Raw genomic sequence first — 15302 nt, 5'->3', positions numbered from 1 at the left:
CAAATGAGCGATGAGGTGGTAAGGTGTCCGCAGCCTTCTTCGAAAATACATCGGCGTAAGCAGAGTACTGCAGCGGGAGACCCGGGAGAGACGTCGTGGTAGTTAGGCAAGGCATGGGTGATACGAACTCTAACCAATCCTTATGACAGGAGTTGCGCCATTGGGATAGTTGTAAGGTGCTCCAGTCGAATTGCGGAGTGTGAAGTTTCAACCACGGTAGCCCGAGAACCACCAGGTGGATGGCCTTGTCCAGTACCAGAAAAGAGATGGTCTCAGTGTGCATGGATCCGGTGCGAAGTCAGATGGGGACTGTGGAGCAATTAACTTCGCCGGGTAACAGCTCACTGTAGATGGAGGAGAGCAGAAATGGCGTGGGCATGCGGACCGTAGGGATCCAGAGATGCTCCACCAGCTGTCAGAGGATAAAGTTACCACCAGCTCCAGAATCCACTAAGGCCAAGGTGTAAAATTCCAGGGTGGCTGAGTTGATGGACGCAAATAACGTTAATGGAGGAGAAGGTGATGTTAGGCCTAGGAGAAGTCCTCCGGCATATCCTAGGCCTGATAGTTTCCCGGACAGAGTGAACAGGTGGGTATCGCGTGTCCAGGTTGGCCACAATATATACACAGATCTGACCATAGGCGGCGACACTTCTCCCTTGAGGATAGGTGGCTGCGGCCCATCTGCATCAGTTCTTCATCATCGGTACCTTGCGGCGTAGAGGTCTTTGTAGAAGGTGCCGGATGGTTGAGGGGAATATCAGTAGCCACTCTCTTGGGTCCTCTGGTCTCGTGTGAGCGTGCACAAAAACAGCGGTCAATACGTCCTGCGAGGTCCACGAGAGCATCCAAGGTGTCGGGAAGTTCTCGAGCTGCTAGCTCATCCTTGATGAGTGGACTCAGCCCTTCAAGGAAGATCACACGCAGGCAGCCTAGATCCCAGTGCAGCTCAGACACAAGAGTCCTAAACTCGATGACATAGTCGGTAAGGAATCTGGAACCTTGATGCAGGTGCAGTAGTGCAGAACTGGCGATAGCCTTACGAGCGGGGTCGTCAAAGATGGAGCGGAAGAGGACGAGGAAGCCCGGCAGATCGTGGAGGATCGGGTCCGCTTGCTCCCACAGGGGTGACGCCCAGGCCAATGCCCATCCATCCAGAAGGGATAGTATGTAATATGTCGTCTTAGTAACTACATCAGGACAGTATGCAGGTTGTAAGGAAAAGTGCATGTTGCACTGGTTCAAGAAGCCCCTACAGGACAAGGGGTCACCTGAAAAATGAGAAGGTGCCGACAAGGGCATTAGTGGCCGAAACAGAGGCATCTGTGGAGCTGGGCTGAACTTGGCAGACGTTGAGGCAGTATCCAGCCGGTTATTTAATAGATTTATGGCGTTAGCCAAACTCTCCAAAACTTTCTGCTGATCTGAAATCTGCTGGACCAGGCCAGGGATGGTCTGGAGGGCCGAGATCTGTGCTGGGTCCATGGACTTGGCAATTTGTTAGGATTTGTGGATATGTGGGCCCTTTGGCCAAGGTGAGAGATGGTACCGCCCAGGGGAGGATTCCAATGTAGATATCACAGCAGTGGTCCACAGCATGGTTATTCACAGTGACTGAAGGCAAGGAGTAGTTCTGTAGAAAGCATCAGGAAGCGAGGCAGGCAGGAGTCCGAGTGAAAGGCCCTCCATGGAACGGATAGCGGAGAGACGAGGAAGGGCCCCCGAGGAGCGGGTACCCGGAAGTCTTACACCACGGAAGCAGGAACCGGAACAAGCACTGAAGCGAGAGTAGGTGGATTCAGCAAGATGAACTCTTTGCCAAGTCGTCGGCTGTCTAGGCCAGTGGGCTTAAATATCCAAGATGAGTGGGGACGCCCCCAAGTTTCCCGCCATGACGTAATTAAAGCAGGCCCGGGGGCGCGCATGTGCACCTAGGGGACCCCAAGGATAAGATGGCGGTCAGCAGTGTCCATGCTGCTCAGGTTGGCCCGGGAACGGAGGTAGGAAGGCCGGCGGTAGCTGGCAGAGGCTGCGAGTTCGCCCAACGGAGCCAAAGCAGAGAAAAAGGAGGTGAACAACAGAGGTTGCAGTCGTCTTCGGCTGCAGAGCATAACAGGCACTTTTCTGGCTTTTCTGGAGCAACAGGGAAAAGGATTGGGGGGCTTAGCCCAGCAGAGTAATTTATTACATTTTTGTGGGTAGGGGAAGGGGTGAGGGTGAGATTTGAGTCATAAGCACATAATTAAATTTTTTTAAAATATAAAATGCCTCTTTACTGGATTTGTTTTGAATATATACAGTTAATGGGCAAGTTATCCAGCACACAAGGCCGGATAATTTTAGACCTAACCGGCCCTGCTGAATATCCAGGACAAGTTATCTGCCTAACTTTAGCTGGAGAACATGTCTGCTGGCTGCCTTACTGAACATGGACTTTTCTTTCTAATGACAGGAAACTTTGCTCCTGTATTATCGAACCAGGAGAAAATTATGCTGAGTTAAATGAGGTGCTGGAACAAAGTGACCTATACCAGGTATGATTCTACCTCCATCCAAAAGTTACCAGTGATGCTAAGTCAAGGGAACTGACAGGCTCATTGCAAAAAAGAATAAGTAGATGCCAATTTCTCTCATTCCAGCACATACTGACGCTGCTGCCAGCCTTTCCTTATCAAAACCCCACACATGCTTATTGAAAGTTATTGTTTAGGGGTCTATTTTTAAAGGGTTTAAGTACCTAAATTTATAGTCAGGAACCTAAATCAGACGCAGGATGAAGTCCTACATTTAGGGGCCTAGTTTCACTAAGTAACTAAATTTAGGTGCTTAAAAAGTGGGTGGCTACAGGGATGGAGACAGGGCAGAGAGTAAAGTTAAGCTCAGATTGTTAACATTAGGCACCTAAACATTCATCAAATGCGTTAGTGCTGCGAGCATGGATGTGAGCTTGAGCCCTTGTGCTGCAATGCGACTGGCACAACCCAGGGGCTGGCCACGGTCCACACTGTTGGCAGGCGAACATATCTGGGTATGGGCTGACTGGAACTGGAATACTCTTGTCTTGAAACACGGAACACACTTGGCTTGGAACATAGCTTGAACTTGGAACATAGCTTGAAGGCCTCATTGAACCTGCATGCACAGGGAAGTGAGACTCAGCAATACAATGCTGGTCTCTGGGTAGTCCTCCAACAACTCCAAAAGCCCTTTCAGATTTGCCGTTTGGGAATGGCTTGAGCATCAGGACAGAAGAAGGTGAGAACTGAAGATGACTCTAGAGACGAGGACATCACAAAGGCACTGGAGACTTGGAACTAGACAAAGGCACTGAAGACTTGGAACATGATGAAGCTCTGGGAGAGCCCTGCGCTGCAGTCCATCCTACACAACTTGTGGCCTGGTCACACCACACTGATGGCGGTGCAGAGTCTGGGCTTGGAACTTGACAAGGACTTGGCATCAGAACTTGGAACTTAACAAAGGCTCTGAGGAGGTCTAGCACTGCTGCGCGCCCTACACAAATCATGGGCTGGCCGTGGACCATGACAATAGCGGTGCAGACACTGGACTCAGAACAAGGCAGAAGCTGGAACAAAACTCTGAATTCCAGGGACTAGACTCAAAAACTTGAAACTATCATGAGTTGGACTCAGGAATTCAGAACTAGGAACTCAGACTCAGACTTTAAAATCAAAGAAGAACTTCCAAAGATATGAACCAGCAACAATGACTGGAGACTTAATGCAGGATGAAAACGTGGAATGCAGAAACAAAGACTTGGATTCAGAAGTGAAGACTTGGAACATAAGATCAGGAACTCTGAGCAGCAACTCACCATTACAGGAATGTATGTGACCCGTTGCTGAGGCATCCTCTGGAAGTCTGGTGCATCCTTATGTAGGGGAAGCATGGGGCATCGTCAGCAGGCACCAGGTCTGACTTTACCGCCGTTCACCCTTTTAAAGGGAATAAGCAGGAGAAGAGCTTCTTGGCGCGACATTGGAGATGACATTATGACTAGGTTCTGCATCATTTGGGCAGCGTTGGAGGTGAGTGCCACCTCTCGCAGGGCCTGCCTGAGAGCTGCAAAACATAAATTACCAGCTGACAAGCTTAAGGTAAAATGTAGCATTACATTTTATCTTCAATCCGTTAAACAAGCCAAAAAAATATTACAAAGATTTAATTGCTAGGGTTCATAACAGGCCCAAACAATTATTTAAAATTGTTTCTCAAATTTCTGGCTTCAGTTCTTCAGATCTCAGTGCCTGTTCTAAACGTTTTGCTGATCAGTTTGTACATGCTTTTGATACTAAAGTACTGAACATTTGTTGCGCTCTGCTGGCTGAGAGCGCTAGGGGTGAGATGTGTGCCACTTGCGGTAAGACAGACCTCGTCTAGGGTCGAAGCTGACCGGGCCCCTGCCAACCTGCATGCCTGGATGAGGCCAACCACGCAAGGTTGGTCTCTGAGTGGTCCTCTGACTACTCCCAGCCCTTTCCGACCTGCTGCAGGGAGCAGCACAGGCGGCAGGCCGGACAAGAGACGAGGGCGGACAAGGGCTGAAGCCTGAAGGCTGAGACGAGGATTTCACAGACGAGGGCTGATGCGAAGACATCACAGACGAGGGCTGGGAAGGTAGACATTGGCACTATCTCTTAGGGTGCCCTACACAGCCCACCTTCACAGACAGACCCAATGGGCTGGTCGCAGACCACCCTGTCCCACTGCGCGCCCTACACAGCCTAAGGAGACTGATCACGGACCACGCGGAGAGCGGGACGAGCGCAGGAAAGGAATCCAGCTGGCAGAGGCTCCAGTGACCGGAAACAGGAACCGAACGGAACAGATTTACCCTCAGGATGGCCACCTGGAGGACTAGGAGAGCTGGAACATTACAGGAACAGACATCAGGAAGATCAGGAACATAGAGACCTCTAGCCATCAAGGACATCAGGCCTTCAGGAACATCCGGAGGGCAGAGACGGAGGGCGTCAGGAACATCAGGACATCAGAGACCGGAATCAGGTACAGCAGAGACAAAACAAAGAGGGATCCCTTGGAATACTGGAACACCAAGCAAGAGCAGGAACATGGAGTCCAAGAGGAAGGAGAAGCTCCTCAGACGACTAGCTCAGGCTCATTGCGAAAGCAAAACTAGAAGTTGAAGTCCTTTTATAGGGCTGCAGACAGGCGACTCCCTGGGAGGAGTTTGGATGGGCCACACCTAGCTGGCCCTATAACTGAGGAGAAGTGCTGCGGGCCGGCCCCTATGGAGAAGGACGTGGCCCAAACCAGGAAGTCCATGCAGACCCAAGCAAGCCTCATGCAGGCCCCAAGGACATCGAGGCCTCCCAGGCCCTGGAGCAAATCCTGGATAGTTTGTAGGCGAGACTCCGGCTTCGGAGCAGCCTCCAGGAAGAGGTAAGGAGCCTCCCGTAGCACCGCTACAGGAGGATTCATAATAGCATCAGAGCTGAATTTACCCTGCCCCCAGCCTTCTAACATTCACCACCTAGTTTGGTTTTACTTTCATCTCCTCAAAAGGATTTGGTCCCATTTAGCAATTATCTGCTTTTAGCAAAGTCACCACTGCAGGATTTAAAATTCTTATGAAACAAATGAAACCTTTTTCTAAGGTTGATCCTCTTTGTTTAAGTTCATCAGGAATCATTATTTGGGTCTACTTCCTTTCTTAGCTGATATTGTAAATTCTAGTCTGGAGCTCAGAGCCTTACCTCAAGAATTGAAAAAGTGATAGTGAGGCCTTTCCTTAAGAAGCAGCATTTTGATCCAGATCTTCCTGAGAATTATTGACCAATCTCTAATCTCTGCCTACATTGTCCAAGATTATTGAGAGTGTAGTGCACTGCCAATTATCTAATTTCTTGGATGCTACATTTATGTTACACCCTAAACAATTGGGTTACAGGAAGAGCCATGGCACTGAAACAGTCCTTAACTAATGAAATTAGTTTACAGTTGAAAAAAGGAAAAATAGTCTTACTGGTTGGCCTAAACATGGGCTCTGCCTTTGATATTGTTGATCACCAATTATTACTTGATCACCTATACGACATTGGCATCCTAGGTCAATCTCTCAATTGGTTTAAATCTTTCTCGAATTTGAGATCATAGTTTGTAACTTGGAACCCATCATCCTCCATCACCAGTTTTTCTATCTGTGCTGTTCCTCAGGGTTCTATATTTTCTCCTATTCTATGTTACGGTCCCGGTCGTGTGTGCCGCGACCAGGCCCTTACCTCCATGTTCCTGGTCCCGCTCCCGGTTCAGCTGGCGGAGTTTGCGGCCTGTGTTGTGGCATCCCCGCCAGGGCGATGCCGGTGGGAGATCTTCGGTGGACGCCCTGTCCCTAGGCGCGCGCACAAGAAGGACGCCTTTGTAGGCCTGTTCCCGCCATTCAAAGCTCCGCCCGCTTCCTGACGTCAGACGCCGCGGCCTATGTAAGCCGGCTGTGGACCCTCAGTCTTTGCCTTGCAACGGTTCCCAGTTGCTCCGTGCCCCAGAGTGTGTTACTACTAATTTATTTATTTATTTTGAATTCTTATATACCGACATTCCTGTATAGAATACAAATCATATCGGTTTACAAAATAACAGAACTGTCGCAAGCAAGGCGTTACAATAAACATTAGAATTATTGAACATTTGACATTAAAATTAGAATTAGAAAAAGGATTAGCATGAAGGAACAGGTTAGGACCAAACGGGGCTTCAAAACACAAACAAAACCAAGATAGGGTCCATAAAGGACTTCCAAACAGCAGAAAATAAAATGCAAACTGCTAATCACAGTTGCGGGTAGTTGCTCCGTTCCAGCCTGGTTCCTGCTGCAGAATTGCTTACCTTCCAGCTTGGTTCCTGCTTCAGACTTGCTTCAGTTCCTGCCTGGTTCCAGTACCCATGTCTTGCTTCAGTTCCTGCCTGGTTCCAGTACCCGTGTCTTGCTTCAGTTCCTACCTGGTTCCAGTTCCCAAGCCTGCTTGTTCCTGATCCAGCTAGAGTACTCGCCTAAGTCCCAGCGGCCGGGCTCCTACGGGCTCCTCCCAGGGGAGCTCCGGCTTCCAGGGTGAAGTCTCACCACCGATCACCTAAGTCCCAGCGGCTGGGCTCCTACGGGCTCCTCCCAGGGGAGCTCCGGCTTCCAGGGTGAAGCCTCACCACCGATCACCTAAGTCCCAGCGGCTGGGCTCCTACGGGCTCCTCCCGGGGGAGCACCGGCTTCCAGGGTGAAGATCATCGTTCGCATCCTGCCTGATATCCGCCTCCTGGCCTGCTTGTACACTGAGACTATAGTCCACCTCTCCCCAGTCTCCTGCAGGCTGGCCAAAGGGTCCACTAAAACCGTTAATCCATAACATTCTATTTAATATTTTTCTAGCACCTTTGGCTTCCTTGACTCAAAGACAGGGTTTCTCTGGGTACTTCTAAGCTGATAACATTCAGATTTTAGCTAGCTGTAATCTTGAATCCACTATTCCTTTACCAAATTCAACAATTGTTTGAGTGACATGGCCAACTGGATAATTTCTTCTAAACTTAAAGCCAGTCCAGACAAATCTGAAGCTTTTTTATTCTCTAGAAAACAAAATTCAATATAGTTTTCTTCCCCCATTATGTCTGGCAACTCTATTCAAGTTAGAAACATCATTACTACTTTGAGTTTCACATTGACTCAGCTCTTTCTTTCTCTAATCATATTTCACAACTATTACAGAGTTCATACTTATTTTTGCATTACATTTGTCATACTTTCTTGACTCATCTGATCTTAAGACCTTAACTCATCATCTCATGTTATCAAGACTTGACTACTGTAACACCCTCTTTCATGGTTTGACATTGGCTCAAGTGAGGAAATTACAAATAGTACAGAATACCACAGCCAAATTAATTTTTGGTAAAAAGGAATACGATCACTTAACCACTTTACTACATTGACTTCCAATATCTTACAGAATACAGTTTTAAACTAGGACATCTTACTTTCAAGGCTCTGAGATGGGGAATGCCTTCAAGCTTCAGCCCTTGTCCGCCCTCGTCTCTTGTCCGGCCTGCCACCTGTGCTGCTCCCTGCAGCAGGTCCGAAAGGGCTGGGAGTAGTCGGAGGACCATTCAGAGACCAACCTTGCGTGGTTGGCCTCATCCAGGCATGCAGGTTGGCAGGGGCCTGGTCAGCTTCGACACTAGACGAGGTCCGTCTTACCGCAAGGGGCACACATCTCACCCCTAGTGTTCCCAGCCAGCGGAGCACAACAAATGTTCAGTACTTTAGTATCAAAAGCATGTACAAACTGATCAGCAAAAAGTTTAGAACAGGCACTGAGATCTGAAGAACTGAAGCCAAAAATTTGAGAAACGATTTTAAAAAATTGTTTGGGCCTGTTATGAGCCCTAGCAGTTAAATCTTTGTAATATTTTTTTGGCTTGTTTAACGGATTGAAGATAAAATGTAATGCTACATTTTACCTTAAGCTTGTCAGCTGGTAATTTATGTTGTGCAGCTCTCAGGCACAACTCCACGTAGGCCCAAACGTCTTTTTTCATGGAGGGCCACCAGTAATACCTTTGTAGAGTGACAAATGTCTGGGATTGTCCAGGATGACCTGCAAGCAGAGAGTTGTGGGCCCAATGGAGTATCTTCTTCCGGAGTGCCTGTGGGACCACCGTCTTCCCGGCTGGAACCTAGTAGGGTCAATGATATGGCACGGCGTGTCAGGGACATCTTCCATAGAAAAGGAATGGGATAGAGCATCTGATCAAGTATTCTTGTCTGCAGGACGGTACTTCAAGAGAAAGTTGAAGCGGTTAAAAAATAATGACAACAGGCCTGTCTGTGATTCAGGCGTTGTGCCTGGCACAAGTATTTGAGGTTTTTTGTGGTCAGTGTAAACCGTGATTTGATGTTGAGCACCTTAGAGACAGGGGCGCTATTCCTCGAATGCCAATTAATCACTAGTAGCTCCTGGTCTCCTATCCCGTAGTTTTGCTCGGCTGGAGAGAAACGTTGAGAGAAGAAGGTACAGGGAAATAACGTATGGTTATCTGCATGTTGGCTAAGGACTGCTCCAACCCCGTCAGAGGCATTGACCTTGACAATGAAAGGTCATTGGGGGTCAGGGTGGCATAGAAGAGGCTCTTGAAAGAATGCCTTCTTGAGTTGTTGGAAGGCGCTCACGGCTTCTGGTAATCACTGAGAAGGGTTAGCTCCTTTTCACGTCATGGCTGTAAGAGGTGCGGTCAAGGTGGAATAGTGATGAATGAATGATCTGTCGTACTTGGTGAATCCGAGGAATTTTCTCAGAACTTTAAGCCCAGTAGGTTGGGGCCAGTCTTGAATGCTCTTGGTTTTTTGTGGGTCCATCTGAAACCCCTAACTGGACACCACGTAGCCTAAAAAAGGAATGGACTCTTGATGAAAAAAACATTTCTCCAATTTGGCATATAAGTGGTAGTCTCTCAATCTCTGGAGAACCTTAGTGACGTCCAATTGATGGTTCTGGAGATTCTGGGAAAAGACCAGTATGTCGTCAAGATATACTACTACGCAGGTGTAAAGCATGTCCCTGAAGATTTCATTCATCATGTTTTGAAACACGGCCGGGGCATTGCAAAGACCAAAGGGCATAACTAAATATTCAAAATGGCCATCGCGGGTATTAAATGCTGTCTTCCATTCATCGCCCTGGTATATTAGGACCAAATTGTATGCTGCTCTGAGGTCCAATATTGTGAATATTTTGGCTCCTTGGAGCCTATCAAAAAGTTCAGAGATCAATGGCAATGGGTAGCGGTCCTTCATAGTGATCTCGTGCAGGTCATGGTAGTCTATACATGGGCAAAGGGAACCATCCTTCTTACCCACAAAAAAGAACCCGGCCCCAGCAGGAGACTTAGAAGGTCGAATAAAGCCCTTTGCCAAGTTCTCTTGGATATAAGAAGACATAGCCTTGGTTTCCAAGAGAGAAAGTGGGTACACCCTTCCTCTGGGAGGCTTGGTATCAGGTAGTAGATTGATGGTGCAGTCAAAAGACCGGTAAGGTGGTAGAATGTCTGCCGATTTCTTGGAGAACATGTCTTGATAAGTGGAATACTGCGGAGGTAGGCCCAGTAGAGAGGTGGTAGTGGTCATGCATGGCATAGGAGTCACCACCTCGAGACATTTCCCATGGCACGACTCTCCCCATTGGGATAGTTGAAGGGTGCTCCAGTCAAATTGAGGTGTATGCAATTGTAGCCATGGTAATCCGAGTACCACCGGATGTATTGCTTTATCTAGGACTAGAAATGAGATGATCTCTGTGTGGATGGATCCCATGCGGAGACGGATAGGTTGCATGGAAAACAAGACCTCGCCATGGATAGAAGACAAGAGCAGTGGTGTTGGTGTCCAAACCATGGGAATTCGTAGGTGCTCCACGAGTTGTCTGAGTATAATGTTCCCACCAGCACCAGAATCCACTAAAGCCAATGTGTGGAACTCAAGAGCATCTGAGTTAATGGAGACTGGAAGGGTCAGTGGAGGAGATGGCAATGTTAGACCTAGGATGAGTCCTCCGGCGGATCCTAAGTCTGCGAGCTTCCCGGACAGATAGGAGCAGTGGGTACAGTGTGACCTGGTTGGCCACAGTACATGCAGAGGACTAGTCTTCTCCGGTGACACCTTTCTTTAGCTGATAGATGACTGAGGCCCAGTTGCATGGGGTCCTCCTCCTCAATACCAGGTACTGGCGTAGTATGGGTAACAGGTGGTGGACGAGAGCGAGGAACCCCCGATGGCACCTTCTTGGGACCTTTAAGTTCCTGTGACCGTTCACGTAAACGTCGATCAATACGTCCAGCTAGGTCAATAAGAGAATCCAGGTAATCGGGAAGCTTACATGCTGCTAATTAGTCTTTGATGGGAAAATTAAGGCCTTCCAGGAAAATGGCCCATAGGCATCCCAGGTCTCAATGTAGTTCCAAGGACAGGGTTTTAAACTCAATAACATAGTCAGTCAGAGATTTGGTACCTTGTTGAAGATGTAGGAGAGCAGATCCAGCGACAGTCTTGCAAGTGGGATCATCAAATACAGAACGAAAGAGAGCAAGGAAGCCAGTCAAATCCTTGAGAATTGGATCATTATGCTCCCAAAGAGGTGATGCCCAGGCCAGGGTTTTCCCATCTAAAAGAGGCAGTATGTACATAGTTTTGGATACTACGTCTGGAAAGTAGGTAAGTTTCAGTGAAAAGTGCATACAGCACTGATTCAGAAAGCGCCTACATAAGAACATGCCATACTGGGTCAGACCAAGGGTCCATCAAGCCCAGCATCCTGTTTCCAACAGTGGCCAATCCAGGCCATAAGAACCTGGCAAGTACCCAGAAACTAAGTCTATTTCATGTGACCGTTGTTAGTAATAGCATTGGCTTATCCAATCCTTTTTTAAACACAGCTATACTAACTGAACTAACCACGTCCTCTGGCAACAAATTCCAGAGTTTAATTGTGCATTGAGTGAAGAACAACTTTCTCAGATTAGTTTTAAATGTGCCACATGCTAACTTCATGGAGTGCCCCCTAGTCTTTCTATTATCTGAAAGGCTAAATAATCGATTCACATCTACCCGTTCTAGACCTTTCATGATTTTAAACACCTCTCTCATATCCCCCCCTCAGCCGTCTCTTCTCCAAGCTGAAAAGTCCTAACCTCTTTAGTCTTTCCTCATAGGGGAGCTGTTCCATTCCCCTTATCATTTTGGTCGCCCTTCTCTGTATCTTCTCCATCGCAATTATATCTTTTTTGAGATGCGGCAACATAACAGGAGACATAACAGGGGATCACCTGTAAAATGTGTAGGTGCAGGCAACGGTATGGAGTGCCGTATAGGTAGCGCCTGTGAAGTGGAAGAGGGTTTGTCAGGCGTCGAGTCCAGCCAAGAACTCAACTGGTTGAAAGCATTGGCTAAAGTCTATAGTGTCCTCTGTTTCTCGGAGAGTCGCTGGGCCAGGCAAGGGATGGCCTGGAGGGCTGAGACCTGAGCCGGGTCCATGGAGTTAGCAATCTGTTATGTTTTGGTATGGATGTAAAGCCTGGGCCGAGGTGAGAGATGTCTCTGCCCACAGGGAGGAGCCCTGTGGGCCTCACCACTGGTAGGCACGGTCTCAGTAGCTAGAACACAGTTGTAAGATAGACTTTATTAGGGAGGCAGAAAGAGCATAACCCGTGGAGCGGGGAATGCAGTCAAAGTACAGTTAAATTTATGGAAATTTGTGTATGTTTTCTGTAAACCATTTTGATTAATTCTTTGAATTGTAAAGACGGTATATAAAACATTAAAACAAACATTAAAACAGTTCTTGAGCAGAGGGTGTTCCCAGGGTGATACCTCAGATGTGACGATCCGGTAGTGGCCCGCAGAGCGGGGTACGCTGAAGATGACTGTATGGTGATAAACTGTTGAGGTAGTCTGAGGTCCTGAGGTACTTGAGGATGAAGAAACAATATCCTGCAGTGCAGGGTAAGGTGTAGCAAATCCTGCTGGTGAGGACTAGGTAGTGGCCTGAGGCACGGGGTACACTGCGGGGAATTCCAGCAAGGCTAGGCAGAGATGAAGTGAAGAGGTACTCACGAGGAAAGGTTCCCAGAGATCAAGGCAGGAAGACCCTCCGAGCAGCAGATAGCCTAGGAATGCGGAAGAGCCCCCGAGCAGCAGGTATTCAGAGCGTTCACACACCGAGACAAGAACAGGATCCGGATATCCTAGGAGAAGCGGATTCAGCAACGAGAAGAACTCCTTGCTAACTCATAGGAGCATTGGGCCAGTCTGTTTAAGTACAAGTAGCGAGATGATGTCATGAGGATGGGCCGCCCCTGAGGTTCACGCCATGACGTGTACATAGTTGGCCCATGCGCGCGCGCACCTAAGTGACTCCAGAGGCAAGATGGTGGTTGGCAGCACTCACACCGTCCCGGGAACGCCAGGGAGATTTGCGGTGACTGGTGGAGGCCGCCATTCTTCCGATAATTGATGGTGCAGCGAAAAGAGGTGAGCATGAGTTTGCAGTATTCTGCAACCGACGGGTGCAATACCCTGCTTCCTTTCCCTCCTATTCTTGCTGTCTACTGGCAGTCATAATTTCCTCTAAGGCTACAGTTGTCTGCCTTTTACTGAGCTCTGAGTTTCTCATCAATGCTATATAAGTTCCGCTGTCTGTGCAGCTATCTTCAATACCATACCATTTGCAGTGAGTGTGGTGAAGTCCAAAACTGCAAAGGACTTCAAAGGGGCGTGGGATAAACACTGTGGATCCATCAGGTCTAGAGGAAGCGAATAAAGAGGAGGCAGCAAAACACTGCACGGAGCGGCAGTAGCCACAGAGGCATTCACGGAGCGGGATGCCAGTGGCCAGTGGTTAGTGTTCCACCTTCACGGAGCGGAAGGATGGAGGGCTGCCATCTCCAAATTAAAAAAAGAAAAAAAACAACAAAAAAACAGGGATGGGGTCATGGGCTATAGGTATTACCAATTATTAGGCTTATTCAATTACCAATTATTAGGCATTTCAATATTAGATGATAGTTAATGTGACCTTCAAGGCATACTTCACTTTCAATGCATATCCAGCATAGCTCTCTGCTACAACGGCAGGGGAGAAGAAAAACTAATACTTCACGCATATCTCTGCTTCAACGGCAGAGAGCTATGCTGCCGCTTAACCAACTAATCAAACTTAATATTTCACTTGGAAGCAGCTCCATCACTGCTCTCTACATTAATGGTGGGGGTGAAAGGGAAATAGAACCTAAGGTTACTAAGAGCCAAGAGAAACAGGTAAGTATGAGAAAAAAGAAGTATGAAGCTTGCTGGGCAGACTCGATGGGCCGATTGGTCTTCTTCTGCCATCATTTTCTATGTTTCTATGTTTCTATTCAATAAATGTTTTGATATTAAGATCAGAGTTCTCTCTGACTTTGGAAGCTAAAAAAGGAAGAGGTTTAAATTTCTGTATAGGCTCCCAAACTAGGACATTGGGAGCTAAAGGCAGACCAGTGTTCTAAGCCATATCATAGACTTTCATTCCTGAAATCCTAAAGCCAATATCTGCTCCTAAAAACCAAACAAAATAAAAAAAAATCATTAAGCTAATCCAGGTGACCTCAAATCCGCCTGGCCTGGGGTACTTCCTCCCTAGGAATCAATAAAGCTTCTATCATTTGAATAATTCAGTTGGAGAAACTCCATTAACCTTTGGAAAACTAATTTGCCTTAATTCCTAGTTTTCATAGAAATTGTCCATCTTTCTCTTCATAATTTGATTATGTTTAAATAGATGGCTAGACAATGCCACAGAGGCATCAGACTTTTCCTCGAGAATCTGAATTCTTTGTGCAAATCCAATAATTTTCCCATCCTGCAGCAAAAGGTGATGCTCTAAATTTTTCGGTAATACTTTAGCACTATTCGTGTTAATTTTTGCAGCTGACTTCACTCCCAGAAGAATTGTCCAAGCAGCTCTCAAAGTCATTTCCTTCAGCTAGGAATGCAGTTAGGCCTGGATTTCCCACCAGACGAAGTGGGTAGCTGCCTAGGGTGCCGGGTTGAAAAGGCGCCCCACCTCCTCTTCCCTACACAGTTTCTCACAAACACGCTCTGCCTGAGCAGCAGTGTCTTGTCTGACCCACCCTCTTAAAGGGTCAGACAAGAGCTCATGGACTGGAAGATGGCCTCTTGGATCATCCGATCCAATTCCTCCCGCCTGGCTCACCTTTAGGCCATTGATGACAGACTAAACTTTCCAGGAGAACTAGTCCTTTCTTTCTCACAGTGTCCAAAGTCTTCACAGAAGCCACAGGTAATTGCAGGAAACTCTGGAGGGCAACTGCACAGTCAGTTCATCTGTAAGGAAAGTACATGCCTTCTTCGAGAGATGTGCAGGCCGTGTAGGGGCTTCTCAGGCTTAGCGATACGCCCTCCAAAGATAATATGAAAGAAGAGCTTCCGCTTCCATCTAACAACAAAGAAACCTTCGCTGTAGGAGATGCTGTGGAAACAAAAGTGGCCGTTCGTCCCTTCCTGGTTGTCTCAGCAGCACTCAAGTCTTCCTTTTGCCCATGAATTTTGCCAACATACACACATAATTTTGGTCTTTTGCCCCTTGGAACCCCTGGGAGTCCCTTCTTCCTGCTGAAGGTTCAGTTTGGAACTCGCTCTCTCCTGGATCCAAAAAACCACACACAATTTTGGTAGTTAAGGGCCCAAAATGTATGAACAGGGAAGTAAATAAAATAATGTTTCT

The 15302-nt window shown here is 47.6% G+C and overlaps 1 protein-coding gene across 2 annotated transcripts in view; it reads left to right on the top strand.

Moving 5' to 3' along the window:
* Positions 1–15302, top strand: part of LOC115089621 (phospholipase B1, membrane-associated-like) — a 421390-nt gene that overhangs the window by 354873 nt on the left and 51215 nt on the right. For both annotated transcript variants that reach the window (XM_029597711.1, XM_029597710.1), the window contains exon 13: positions 2453–2534. In XM_029597711.1, the coding sequence (XP_029453571.1) occupies positions 2453–2534 (82 nt within the window). The remainder of the gene's footprint in view (positions 1–2452; positions 2535–15302) is intronic.

Source organism: Rhinatrema bivittatum, chromosome 4 (assembly GCF_901001135.1).
Source record: "Rhinatrema bivittatum chromosome 4, aRhiBiv1.1, whole genome shotgun sequence".
Lineage (NCBI taxonomy): Eukaryota > Metazoa > Chordata > Amphibia > Gymnophiona > Rhinatrematidae > Rhinatrema > Rhinatrema bivittatum.
This window is presented reverse-complemented; position numbering and strand designations above follow the sequence as displayed.